Raw genomic sequence first — 14,972 nt, 5'->3', positions numbered from 1 at the left:
TTAGTAGTAGTAATAGTAATAGTAGAAATACCAGATCTACAAGCTCACAACGCGTCACATGGCGATGAGTTGCGAGCTTGTAGATATTCTATTTCCACTATCAATGTTATGTTTAAGCATAACGTTGTCAAATTGTTGGTCATTTCTTTGTTACGACCGAAGGTCGCAGTTTACTGTCAGAACCGTCACTCGCATCTTGACCGTATCCGTCTGGACGGGTAATGCCTGACACTGTGGTTCCCCTGACACGTCACTCTGACATCACGGTAATGTCAGATACTCAAGAGCAGGGATCTCCTTATATGGGCATAAACAGGTGACATGGGTACCAGGAGTCTCCATATATGGGTAACTGGTCCGATATACATCACTGGCCAGAAGGCCAAGACATGGTGCATCGCCCAGAGGCATCTTACTAGTATATTTAGGTTATGTGTCATATCTGCCATGTGCAACTTCAAAGCTAAAGAGAAATGTAAGTGTCAACGACAAAAACACAATTAAAATCGTTAATCGCAATTATATGAATGACAATTAACCGTCAGGTAAAATGTCATAACTAGTAAGACGCCTCAGGGCGACAAGCGACCACGCTAAAGGGGGGGGTCGAGGGATGTGGACATCGGGAATGCGGACATCAGGGATCTCCATATATGGGCATAAAAGGGATTTGTTCCCCTGGCATCACAGGGATCTCCATATCTCCATATATGGCCATAAAAGGGATTTGTTCCCCCTGGGATCAAAGGGATCTCTCTAACAGGGCATCATTAATATTGATGACATCAGGGAACTCCATATATGGGCATAAAAGGAATTCTGTTAATCGCAATTATATGAATGACAATTAACCGTCAGGTAAAATGTCATAACTAGTAAGACGCCTCAGGGCGACAAGCGACCACGCTAAAGGGCGAGGTCGAGGGATGTGGACATCAGGAATGCGGACGTCAGGGATCTCCATATATGGGCATAAAAGGGATTTGTTCCCCCTGGGATCAAAGGGATCTCTCTAACAGGGCATCATTAATATTGATGACATCAGGGAACTCCATATATGGGCATAAAAGGAATTCTGTTAGTGTGACATCACAGTGAAGCCAGAGTGTGATGTCCGAGCGGCAAACCTATTCTAGTAGAGTGGTTCCCCTGACATCACAGTGACATCAGAGCATGATGTCAGAGCGGCAAACCCATAGACCGTAAAAATGTGTACACGTCTTACACGGACGGACGGACATGGACAAGCCGTGACATTTCTCATAATTGTGACAGCCCTACTAAGGTGTAGCAAATTACAATCCATTCGTGATTGATTGATTGAATAAACTACAAACATGCAATCACAACAATACACAGACATGCCAAAACTGTGATTGCCATTGCCCATGCAATCACAATTAGTGGAGAGGAAAACGCGATGGCAATGTGTCCACTTCATCCAGCGCCTCTGCGCATCTATGCGAGTCAAAGCAAGTTTGTTAAAGTGATCCCTGGCTAATACGACAAATATGCCCTAATACATTATAATTGTCCTCTATAACTACAATGTAAAATTAAAAACACCTTAAATATTTGATTTCTTCTAGAAATAGCAAATCTTTCACTCAACAGGGGAAATGCCTGTCGCAAGTTGATGATGTCATAAATGTCATGTGTGATCTATCCCTATGGAATTTATGGCATGCATGTGCAAATAAAAACAAACTTATACTTCCTATGGTTAATATGAGCATCAAATCAATATTTCAAATGTGTTTTTGCACATGCATGTAGGGGTGGGCGATACTGGATAAAAGCATTATCACGATATGCTTCATGCAGTATCACGATACACGATATTATCACGATACTGTTTTATGCGGGTTTTTAGGTTTATTATGATTATTAGACCCTCACATATATTCTATAGATAATCTATTCATTTGTATGCTGCAGATAGAAAGATAGATAGACTAATCTATGATTTTTTTAATGATAACATTCAGATTTTTGATTAAACAATTATCATTTTTTACCTCAAAATATTTACTAGTTGGTGTGATGATGGTTCAGGTCATTCAAATGGGTCCCAGAAATGTTTTATGGGTTCCCTTAAAATGTTATCAGAGTGTTGTGAGCTTGTAGATCGGCTATATTCAAAACAATTTGGCGGGACCTCTCTGGGGGTCTCGACCCACAGGTTGACAACAACCCATGCATTACCATTGAAACTTGAGGGAAAACAAATTACCTTATGGTTGGTTTATTAGACCCACACAGATATTCTATAGATAATCTATTCATTTTTATGCTGCAGATAGAAAGATAGTTTTTTTTTAATGATAACATTCAGATGTTTGATTAAACAATTATCATCTTTTACCTCAAAATATTTACTAGTTGGTGTGATGATGGTTCAGGTCATTCAAATGGGTCCCAGAAATGTTTTATGGGTTCCTTTGAAATGTTTTTTGAGTGTTGTGAGCTTGTAGATAGGCTATATTCAAAACAATTTGGCGGGACCTCTCTGGGGGTCTCGACCCACAGGTTGACAACAACCCATGCCTTACCATTGAAACTTGAGGGAAAACAAATTACCTTATGACCAACCAAAGTCAGGAGGTTTGTTATGATACAAGCTTTATTTTTAGAGAATTACTCACTCATTATCATCCTAGCTTTTCGCTTTTCTACTAACAATAATGGCATGGTTTTTATGACTAAGCCAATTATGTAATAGATAAAATAGACGCAAAATAGACGCGACGATTTCACCGCGATTCGCGACGACACACGCATGCATCAATGGTGAAAACATAAGCACTTTACAAATAGCAGCAAATAGCTACTTGTTTATAGTTAATAAAAACAGATGCATGGATTTACAAGGTGATCTAAATCATCTCATCAATACTGCCAGAACACACAGCTATGGATGAGACTCCAGCACAGTTCAGCTTTGCAAGCAGTGAGATGGCTGATAGCGATAGCAGGACGGATAAGTAGTTTGCGTCCTGTTAGTTTAATGCATCCATTATAAAAAATATGCTTCAAAGAATGCAGGCCAAGCTGCATCACTGCTTTACTAAAGTCCCGTGAAAGTGAAACTAAATCGTGGACCACTGTGCCGTGCTCCTGCACACAATCACAACTCAGTCAGTGCTGTAGACACTCTGTAGCCTGTCTGCGTGCTGCACGGGGGAGGGGCCGTGAAAGCAGGGGACAGATCCTCAAACTATATGACACGTTGAGCCGCGACACGTTATAGCTTGTAGATCTGTTCTTTTTGGCGAATTACACCACAGTACTATAGAAGTATAAATTAAGCAATAGAGCTGCGACTCATGGAACGTGCACTCGCTGTATCCAGAGCCTTTTCTAAATGACTGTTTGTATCACGAGAGAAACGATATTCTGAAATGGCCTATCGTGGCAAAGCTGTATCGCCGAGACGATAATTATCGCCATATCGCCCACCCCTACATGCATGCCATAAATTCCATAAGGATAGATCACACATGACATTTATGACATCATCAACTTGCGACAGGCATTTCCCCTATTGAGTGAAAGATTAGCTATTTCTAGAAGAAATAAAATATTTAAGGTGTTTTTAATTTTACATTGTAGTTATAGAGGACAATTATAATGTATTAAGACATATTTGTCGTATTAGTCAGTGATCACTTTAATGCGGCTGCTGGGAGAGTCCTCTCACTCTCTGTCCTTTAAACAAAATAGCTGATCTACATGCTCACAACTCACAATTTCTGCCTCTAATATTTGACAATTTGGCCAATATTTAATTTGTCATTTCAGAGGTATTAACAAAACAGTGTTGTTTTTGTTGACGAGACGATAACGAAAATGATTTCGTTGACGACCCTTTTTTTCATGACTAAGACGTGACGTTGACAAGCTAAAAATAGCATTGTCATGACGAAAATATGACGAGAAGTAATGTCTGTTTTCGTTGACGTGACGAGACGAGACGAAAATCTGGTCTATCCGACGTTTAAAATGAATGAAAAGCTGCAAAATATTGTAAGAGTAGTGGCCAATCATATAGGGGAACGTTCTTGGACGCAGCAACAGGCTGTGTCATTGGCTGGAATGTCGGCATGAGAATACACGTGTTATTTGTTGTTGTCTGCTGGGTATTTGGAAATAAAAGCTAATCATCTGATTGAGGAAAGATGTCAATATATGTTCGGTTTTTGGAAAAGAAGAAACGTTTTTCAATCCACGAAAATAATGCAGGCTTACTTAATGTGGAACGCTCCTATTCCAGTTATGGTAAGCTGTCCTTTTAACAAATCATATTCCTTTATATTACTTTGCTTTGAGAAGCAGTGTGATAAAAGTTCTTATTCCCGTTCCAAAGTACGTGTGGCTGCACGCGCTGCAGTGATGTTATTGTAATCGTTACGTCCCAATCCTTATGCAAGCTTGCCACTGGCCGTAACATTGAAAGTGAAAGTAATGTTTTCTTTTGCGGTGAAACCATGTGGTGAAAAAAGTAGGCCTACTCGCATTACTCGAGTAAAAGTATCAATACTGCAATCCCTTACAAGTTAAGTAAGTCCATTATTCAAAATGTACTCAAGTAAAAGCACAAACGTACTGGCATCGAAATGTATAAAGTATCAAAAGTAAAAATATAAAATGTTTGAGCATAGCAGATCTAGAAGATCATGCACAGTACAGTACTTAAGTAGCCTACTAGGCCTAGTTACTTTGCATCACAGTGTAAAACATGTCATACGGTAATTATTTTTGCCTTGAGCATAATGAAAGCAAGGCAGCGAAATAAGGTACATCTTTCCTTGACAATAATGAGAGGCAACAGACAACAGCATTACTGAGATTTTTTCTGAATATAATGTTTTATATTTCTATAAATATTACATTTTGGAAATATAACTAAACTGAACCATTGCATGATTGCCAATTTGCCTAGTTAGTAGTAATACTCCAATGCTTTTTAAATGTATTATTACACAATATATATTCAGCTTGGTGTAAGTGATTTTCTTTGGTTCAAATAATTTATTATAAGAAATTAATACAACCTTTTTAACCTTTTTAACCTATAATGTTTTGTTTTAACCAAAAAACACTTTATAAAACTATATAATATACTATATAAAATGTATACCGTAAATAAAAATCGCAATTAGATATTTTCTCAAAATCATTCAGCCGCCTTAAAGACACATTTTTCTTTTTGACTAAAACTATTGACTAAAACTGGACTAAAACCTTTGTGTGGGTTCGTCAACTAAAACTTGACTAAAACCTTTTGATTTCTCGTCGACTAAAACTAGACTAAAACTATCAGGGATATAAAGGACTAAAAATCTGACTAAAACTAAGAAGCATTTCGTCAAAAAGACTAAGACTAAGACTAAATCTAAAATGCCCGCCAAAAACAACACTGTGTTACAAAGACAATGCATAGCTATTTTTTCCAGGACCTTCCAGGACCCTTGATGAATTCCAAAACTTTTACAGTACTGGAAAAATATCTTTCTAATTTCAAAATATTTCCAGGAGTTTCATGACCGTGGGAACCCTGTATAAGGGACCCATAAAAATGTGTCCGCGACCCACAAATCGGTCCTGACCCATTGTTTGGGAACCGATGCTTTAGAGTGGTGCCTTGCTCTGTATTGCAACTGACTGTTGCTTCACTCTGCATTCATTGTCCATAGGAAAACAAGCCGTCTTCAAACAGCTCTCGGTCACGGTCAAGTCGGTCATGCAAATGAAAGTGACAGCACGCACAATTGTGATACACGTCTATGTGACGCTTGAAACTACAGGAATGGCAGCAGTTGACCACTTTCGACCCGTCGCCCCCTATTTTAGGCCTTTAAAATGTTCATTAAACTTTCAAACTTTTTTAGCAAATACTTCCATACATATTTTGTCCTTTGCGTGTTTATAGTATGTTCAGTATTTACAGTATAAATTACTACACAGTCTTGTGATAAAACAAATAACTTAAATACAATGGCCGTGGCTTTCTCAGTGTCTTTGCGCCGTGAAGAGTTTTTAGCAGATCTACAAGCTCAGAGCACCTTGCACCCCGACACAGTGTGCATTTGTAGATCATCTATTTTCAATGTAACGGGGCAAAATGCTTCATACAAGGAGCCGCCACATTGAGCTCAACATTAGAGCTGTCACGTTCATGAAATCACTAAACTGTTGATATTAACATTTCAATATCTCAAAACGTGTAACATATTTAAAAAAAAATTACCACAAGCCACACTTTACAGTTGGTTCGTTGCTAGTGGTTCGTGGAAGTAGTAGGACAAAAAAACAAACTCTAAGTAGTAATAAAAGTCATTCAAATTACATGGACGTAAATAACACTAAATAAACATTATGCAAGAGCTAGTAGTTTAAAACACGTAAATAACTGCAGTCTGCTAGTAATGTTATTCAAGATGCTATGTTTTTCCATTATTTTTACTTGCAGACATATGCCAAGTGTGTTATTTAGACAGATGACAGGTTTGATGTCCACTTGTTATCCTAGCTACCTACCTTGTTTTTCTGAGCACTCTCAATTCCTTCAAAAAAGTGTGCGGCACTTACTCTGAACCTTGCACTCTATTGGGGATGGGACGATAAGCGATATTATCGTTTATCGTGATAAAAAACACTCGCGCTAATGGTATCGTGGGGATTTAATTTATCGCGATATCGTCCTCCGTCATGCACTGAGATCTATTCAACTTATATTTCCCCGAGTTGCACCGGTACCACTTAAACCCTCCATTATTGGCAAAAGGTACTTATAGTTAATATACATACTTGATAAGTCTTTTTTTCACTCTCTATCAAATGTCTTAGCCAAAAAATAGCTGATCTACAAGCTCACAACGCATTGTGTTGCGACGCGTTGTGAGCTTGTAGATTGCGACGCGTTGTGAGCTTGTAGATCTGCTATTTGTATCCACCCCAGGAAAATGGATTTTGATTATCGCGATAATATCGTAAATCGAGATTTGTTTTGTCACAATAATCGTGATATCGTCCCATCCCTACACTCTATAAGTCATTCTTGATGAGTTTGCCTAATAAATACCTTGTAAAATGTACTAAATCATTCAAAGTGTCCTCTAAGAATTTCAATCAAAAGTCTGTGTGACATACTCAAATGTAGTTTTGTAACCAAAGGCTCTAAATGTTGGATTGGTGACAAGTTTAGCCTAATCCAAATTGGGACTTTTACAACTTCTTCTGTGTCATTGTCTCCATTACTTGGACGCACAATTTGACATATTGTACAAACAGTAATGTATTGGGTGATTGACAGCCATGCAGTCTTCTTGAAACGTCTTGCCGTATGACAAATCTATCATTCAGCTAAAATACAAAGCATACAGCCAGCATCAATTCACTTGCAGTTACCCCAAAACCCAACAACACATTAAAGGGCCACTTCACCTCTGGTACAACAAGATCTTATTTTATTGTTGTTTGGGACACAATCAACACAATCCTGAGTTATTTTTGTGCATCACTAGCACAGCTGAAATACTAAAATATCTCAAAACACAGATTAAATACAAAAAATAACTCAGGATTGTGTTGATTGTGTCCCAAACAACAATAAAATAAGATCTAGTTGTCCCAGAGGTGGCCCTTTAAATCTGGACCCCAAACCTGAAATGAATGGCATTCGTTTGGTAAAATATGAGATCTGCAAGCTCACAATGCATCGCTAATGTGGACACATTGTGAGCTTGCAGATGCGCCATTTTCACCCCTCATACGACACGGTATAAAAGGAGTTAAGCGGTTATTAACATTTTGTATTTGTGTATGCTCTCTTTCATTCATTGTCACTCAAATAATTGCGATTAACGATTTAATTGTGTTTGTCGTTGACAAATACATTTCTGTTTGGCTTTTAGGCCTTGAAGTTGCACATGGCAGATATGACACATAACCTAAATATACAAAGAAATTACTGACATATTTGCACTTAAAAAAGAACATTTATAGTGGATATAGCCGATCTACAAGCTCGCGATGCGACGCGCTGTGAGCTTGAAGATCTGCTATTAAATATATGAACGTTTCTCAACATGAAAACGATTATGACGATTATGCAAAAATAATTGCGATTGTGTCAAATGATTACGATTAGACGATTATGTAATAATTGCGACAGCCCTAGTAGTGGATGAATGACTTTACCTTGGGCGGGATGAAGAACTCCAAGTAGTACTCCTCTCCCCGCTCGCCCCCTTCCTTGTCCCTCTCCCTCAAGACCAGGCGACACTTGTGCCAGCGCCCTCCCCTCCAGGGCACGTTGCCGCCGCTGGCCAGGGGCTGCACGGGTCCCCCCGGCGGCACGCCCGAGGCCGCCGAAACGTTGTTGTTGTCCGCGCCGTGGTGCAGCAGGCCGAAGGAGAACCCGGAGAAGCCGTGGCTGCCCGCGAACTCGTCGCTGGACGAGCTGACGCTCACCCCGCCCTCCCGCACCAGGCGGCCCGTCTTCCTGGAGGGCGCCATGGCGGCGGCGGCGGCCGCGCTGCTGGGAGGCAACGCGGAGGCCGCGTGAGGCCCCGGCGCCGACGAGGAGGAGAGGGCGGGGGGCGGCGAGCGCGACAGCCGGAGCTTCTCCAGCCGCTGGCTCCACTTCTCCTTCTCGCCGCCCTCGCCGTTGCTCCGCCGGCGGTCGCGGGCCGCCTCGGAGAGCGAGAGGGAGGTGGCGCTGCTCGACGATGAGGGGGGCAGGGAGGAGGAGGACGAGTGGGGCAGGGAGAGCGGCAGGGACAGCGAGACGGGCATGGAGGAGGAGGCGGCCGCGGAGGCCTGCGCTCCGCCAGAGTTCCTCTTGCCGGAGGCGGCGTCCTGGACGCCCATGGTGTAGCTGTAGCTGGAGGGCAGCTGGCTCTGGCCCTGCGCCGAGTCGCTGGAGGAGCTCCGCCAGTGCAGGATGCCGCGGACGCTGCCGCGCACGCTGCGGCCCACGTTCCTCAGGGAGAAGCGCTTCTTCAGTTTGTTTTTGGAGGAGTTGGACACGCTGTTGCCGCCGTTGCCTTTGGAGCCCAGGGTCGGCGGGGGAGTGACGGAGGTCGGCGGGATCCGGGGAGCGTGGGAGGAGGGGTCCGCGCTGTCCGGGTAAAGCTCGGCGGGCCCGCCTTCTCTCTCCTCCACCTCGCCGTCCTCCCCCGCGGGCGCCACCCCGAGCCAGCTGTCCTCCTCCTCCTCTTCCTCCACCGGCGCCTCGCCGTTCCCGGGCGCCGCCAGGGCCGCCCTCTCCTCGCCGCGCCGTCCGTTGTTGCCTCCCACCGAGGACGAGCACGAGGACGAGGAGGAAGGCGGCAGGATCTGCGCGTGGGCGTAGGAGTCTTGGAACCTGTCGCCGCAGCGGTTCTCCAACACCAGCCGGGTGGGCGTGGGCTTGCCCGTGGCTCGCGTCAGGCTGGCCGGCGCGCACTGGGGCTCCGCCCCCGCCGAGGTGGTCAAGGGAGAGACGGCCTCCTCTTCCAGGGAGGTGGCGTCCGACTGGGGAGCCCAGCTCCCGACCTCCTCCTCCTCGTCCCCCCTCCCGGCGGCACAGCTCGACGACAGCGGCGGCACGCCCTCCAGCTCGCTCTGGAAGTGGCGTACGAAGCGGTCGGTGAAGCGGCGGCAGAAGGCGGCCGCCGAGTCCGGGGAGTAGTGCGGGTTCTCCAGGAGGAAGGCCCGGAAGTGCCGCGCGAAGTCGCCCGCCGCCACGCGGGCGTGCAGCTCACAGAACTCGGTCCAGCTCAGGCACGGGGAGGGGGACGGTGTGGGCGTGTCAGACAGGGAGGACGGGTGGTGGGCCGGGTGCGGCGGCGGCGGGGGGCTCGCCAGGAGGGGCAGCGGGGGAGGCCGGGGGGACAGGGGCAGCAGGGAGGGAGAAGGGGGCGACGGGGAGGGGGACGGCGAGGGCGGCAAGGGGGAGGAGTTTGTCGCCGCCCGGGGGCTGGGCGGGGTTAAGAGAGAGCCGTTCATTCTCCCGGAGAGGCCAGGGTGGGGGGGTGGTGGGGGGGGCCCCGACTGGCTTCAGCGACAAATCAAATCACTTTCAAAGCGACGACGGAAACCCGAAGTGATTGCACAGCTGGTCTAATTGGCTCGGGGTAAACACGGCACATTGGTCTAATAATTTACAAACGGGTGTGACCTTATGATGCCTTTCCCTCGGCTCCATCTAAAAAGCACGATGCACCCCCGACCAATAGGACGTTGAACGTCTAAAAAAAAAAGAAAGGAGGGCTGTGCACGTCGCTACATACTTGAATTAAATTATTTTGTGGTTATTTAAAAAGAAATCGAAATGAACCGGTTTCGAGGAGGGAGTAAAGGGGTGGGGGGGGGGGGGGGAGGGGGTGGGGGGGCGTAGACGAGTCCGTTTCTCCAAAGTTTACCCCCCTCTTCTTCTTCTTCACCGTCTATTGTAGAGCCGAAGGGACGCGGCCACAGCCTGCGAAAGTAAACACAGGACAAATTGTACACATGTGCACACATTACATCACATTTACAGAGTACACAACAGCACTTTCACGCTTTCATGGGATTACACACACACACACACACACACACACACACACACACACACACACACACACACACACACACTGTTTAGACAAACATCTGTGTGTCATAAAGACAAAAAAACTACAAGATAACATAAAATGAAGAACTTTAGACTTTTGGCTGTGTTTTCTATTCTTACGACTACTCACTTATTGGCTCGGGCGTGGGAAATCTATTACGTTTAACTAAAAAAACTAAAAACAAAAAAGAAAAGGGCAAAACGGTGCTAACATAACATCAGTCAAGTCTTGTATTAGCCATGTTGTTACACATCAATAGCAACCAAAGCAGGGCAACAGTGACATATCAGATTTAGAACATTACATGGAGGCTCTGAGCCTGTAAGATCGGCACTTGTCGGCAAGCGACAACGTCGTACGACGCATGACATAAATTAAGCATTGTAAATCAGCTAGCTGGGCTAGCAAAGCTAGCTAGCTAGCCAAGCCAGTGACAGTGAGTCCTGTTGCTCGCAGAGCTCTTTAAAAACGCCTATATAGCAGCAGCAGCCAGGAGGCTATAGCTAACAGTGGTGGAAAGTAATTGAGTACATTTACTCAGGTACTGTACTTAAAAACAATTTTGAGGTATTTGTACTTTACTTGAGCATCTCCGATTTTCAATATTTGTTTTACTCCTACTCCACCACATATCGGATCCAAATATTGTACTTGTACTCTTACACCACTACAATGTATTTGAAAACTTGAATTAGTTACTTTGTAGATTTTGATTATTATTATTACAAAACATACATTATTAACCACAGCCCTATATACATTTGGGCCATTTGAAAATAGACGATCTACAAGCTCACAATGCGTCGCAGTAGATCTGCTAATTTCAAAAGAAAATACGTATTTAATTTGTCATTCTTAACTTGTGTATTATATACGTACTTTCTACTTCTGGTACTGTAATTCAAATTCGATCCCAACAATTTCGTACTTTTACTCAAGTAATTTTGGAATCTTGAATCTAATTTTACTTGCCACACTCAGAGCACGTCTACATTGCAGTAGCATTGATACTTTTACTCGAGTAAAGAACGCGAGTACGTTCTCTCCACCGCTGTGTTGATAATAACGTTAGCATTAGCTTTGGTTTATGTGGCAGATGGCGTGCTGTCTGCCTGTGTGTGTGTGTGTGTGTGTGTGTGTGTGTGTGTGTGTGTGTGTGTGTGTGTGTGTGTGTGTGTAACATGAAGCACATTGAATCATTGGGGGGCAGCTACAGGCTAACGGTTAGCCGCAGCCCCAAAAGCTTGCTATTAATAAACCCCACACTCAGCCAGCCTAAAAGGCAACAGCAAGCAGCAACATTGCTTCAGTTTCTCCCCCCAAAAACACACACACAATGTTTTTTAACGCCGTTACGTGGGGGTTTTCTGTTACCTGGTGTTTTCTACGCTCCCGCGTTGCGTTGTTGTTGTTGCGTGTCTTTCCGCGTCCGTGGACGGCCGCGGCTCAACATGCTCTCGGTGGGAACGTCGGGAACGTTGTCGTGTTGTTGTTGTTTCAGTTTTATGATGCTTGTTGTTGTTGTTGTTGTTGTTGTTGCTGCTGCTGCTGCAGCTTGCTGCTAAATATGAATATTGCTGTGTGCGCCTGCCTGCCTTCTCGCCTGGACCCACTGACTGCACTCCTCCTCTCGCGATGCGTGCGCCGTGCGCGGGGTTCTCGCGATGAGGGACGTGCATTGAGGAGCTGCCAGCTGCAGACCCCAACTCTATGCTGCAGACTCCATAGATATATATAGCAGACTCACCCGACTCGAGCGTTGGTATGTGAGCGCTGCTGTGTGAGGACGGGCTGTGTGAGGACGTTGCTGATAAGTGAGCATTGATATGTGAGGACAGGCTGTGTGAGGAGGAGAGGACCGTGAGGATATTGGCCGTGAGCTCCTATAGTCCATGGGCCAGATACGAGATGTCGGTATCGGAAAGGTGGCAAAGGTTACCATGCATTTTTGAAAAGCTCTATATCTGTAGATTATAATTTGGTATGATAACCCTTTCTGGGACACAGCTAAATTGGTGTTATCAGCCGCTAGAGTTGGTGTCCCATTAACTTTACATTACAGGGGGGAAAAAAGCAAAAAAGAATCTGCTTTAAGTAGCATATTATGAGGGGTCAAACACAGGGTTTTTCATGATTCTGAATCCATTGCAAGCATCTGTTTTGCACAAAAAAACATTCCTTGGGCTAAAAGACGGCCCCACAAGACTATGGTTTAGTGATGAAAAGTGATGAGTCATCACTTTTCAATCTTTTGTGGGGGCCGTTTTAGCCCAATGAATGTTTTTTATGCAAAACAGATGTTTGCAATGGATTTAGAATCATGAAAAAACCCTAGTTTGACCCCTCATAATATGTTACTTAAAGCAGATTATTTTTTTTGCTTTTTTTCCCTGTAATGTAAAGTTAATGGAACACCAACTCTAGCGGCTGATGTGTCTCAGAAAGGGTTATCATAGACTAGGCTGGATTTCTGAAAATGTGCTTATTTAAAGTGCTGAAGGCAAATCGTGTTAATTTAGGGCATACATGTTTTCTAGGGGTATAAAGGTGTGCTGAATCCAAATCTGCTGTATGCCCAGCTCAAAAATGGACACCAAGCCCTCAAAATGGACAATTTAAAGATGGCGGCCACCACTATGCGACAAAGCTCTTTGACTAAACAATGTAGAAACCTGAATGTTTTTTTTATTGTTATTTTATTTTTTTAGCTTTTCATATATGGGGAATACAATTACATATTCTGATTTGAAATCAAGTGTGAGGAAACTGCTTAAAATTCACACACATTGTGAAATTTGTGATTTATTCGTGAATATTTTCCCAACTTTCCAACTTTATCCGATAACCAATATGTTCCAAACAATACAGTGTCATTATATAAAGGTAACCAACCCCACAATACTTCTGCTTAAAAATATATTGCAAGCCTGTGGTATAAACTGATTGCCTAACTCAAATATCAGCCACAAACACCCTGCTGCTTCTGAGAAGGTCCAAATCCAAATGCTGAGTTCTGGTGGAACTATATGACTATGGTCAGCATTCTACTATGTTCACAAGAGCGCAACATGATGGATTATGGGATCTCCACCTGTATGCATTCAAATGCATGCTGCCATTCTTCTTCAGATATGATCATGTTAACTATGCCAGATGGGGTACTGTATACGTGGCAGTTCTTCCACCAGAGGTTCTCCTTGAGTTCCAGGAACGCAACTTTGAGGTAAAAATCACTGATCGTCACTTCAATCAGGTATCAGCAGACCAAAGTACAGAATGGCTAAATGCTACAGGAAAGAAGAGTGGTGGCTTAGGTATTACCAGAATAGCGTCTGCACTGAGTAGATGGACATTGTCATAATCTGAGGACAGATATAGTTTCTCAGACAAAAGCATTGCTAGGAATGACATCAGGCAATGAAGATGATGAGTACACGCACAATGAGTGCACAAAAAGCAGAATGGAGAAAGACGACTCTGATGAAGGCAGAATAGTTGTGTCATTGAAACAGCATGGTGTGTTTCAAGATGGTGTTGACACATTGAAGAATATTCTTGTCGACAAATGTCTGTGTGAGCCTCCAGATAGTGACGAGCACCTGGCTCTGAAATCACCTATTCAAAAGAACAAGGCCAAGACATTTTCCTCTTTATATGAAGTTGTGCAACTTTCCAAGGGGAAGCAAAACACTATCAAAGTGGATAGGAACATTTTACAAAGGCTCATTACAGCTTACAGAGCAAGGCGCCAGGTAAACCTTGGAAACATTCTTACGCATGAACTCATGACCATCCCACTATCTTTGGCCACAACTCTACATTCCACAAACAAATCTGTGTTAATAAACATACTGACAGAACAAGTCCAAACCCCTGCAAAAGTTACACTTGATGATTCCAGCTGCCTGCTCATTGATGGCCAAGCACTCGTGATGGCTCTAGGAAAGCCACCTGCCATTAGAACATTTGGTGAATATGCATATGTTTGCTGAAGCTGTGTTTAAAATTGGAGAAAACTGCCAGAGGATTGATGTAGTCTTTGATAGATATCAAGAGGAAACAATCAAAGCAGGCAGGATTAAACGCAAACAGCGCCACCGACCAATACGTCGTAAAATTGAGAACGAGTCAGTTCCTCTTCCACCAGGCTAGTCTAGCTTCATGGCACTTGGGAAAAATAAAGCAGACCTTGCTCTATTACTTTCAAACCATCTGCTTGAACACAGCCTGAATCAGGGGGGTTTTCTGAAGTGACCACTGTCAAGTCATCTGATCCAGATCTCTTCTCTACGTGCTGAGCAAGCTGACACACAACTCATTTTACATTGCTTCCATGCTCAAATGGAAACACTAGTTGTGTCAGCGCGTGATACA

General features: G+C 43.8%; 1 protein-coding gene across 1 annotated transcript in view; it reads right to left on the bottom strand.

The window, feature by feature from the left end:
- sh2b1 (SH2B adaptor protein 1) overlaps nucleotides 1–12,198 on the bottom strand; it is a 32,299-nt gene extending 20,101 nt beyond the window's left edge. Inside the window, exons 1-2 of the mRNA XM_080723840.1 lie at nucleotides 11,973–12,198; nucleotides 8,203–10,465 (exon numbers count right to left, since the gene is read on the bottom strand). Of these exons, the coding sequence (XP_080579966.1) occupies nucleotides 8,203–9,993 (1,791 nt within the window). The 5' untranslated portion in view covers nucleotides 9,994–10,465; nucleotides 11,973–12,198. The remainder of the gene's footprint in view (nucleotides 1–8,202; nucleotides 10,466–11,972) is intronic.
- Nucleotides 12,199–14,972: the final 2,774 nt, after the last annotated feature.

This window comes from Nannobrachium achirus, assembly GCF_963921795.1.
Source record: "Nannobrachium achirus genome assembly, chromosome: 4".
Classification (NCBI taxonomy): domain Eukaryota; kingdom Metazoa; phylum Chordata; class Actinopteri; order Myctophiformes; family Myctophidae; genus Nannobrachium; species Nannobrachium achirus.
This window is presented reverse-complemented; position numbering and strand designations above follow the sequence as displayed.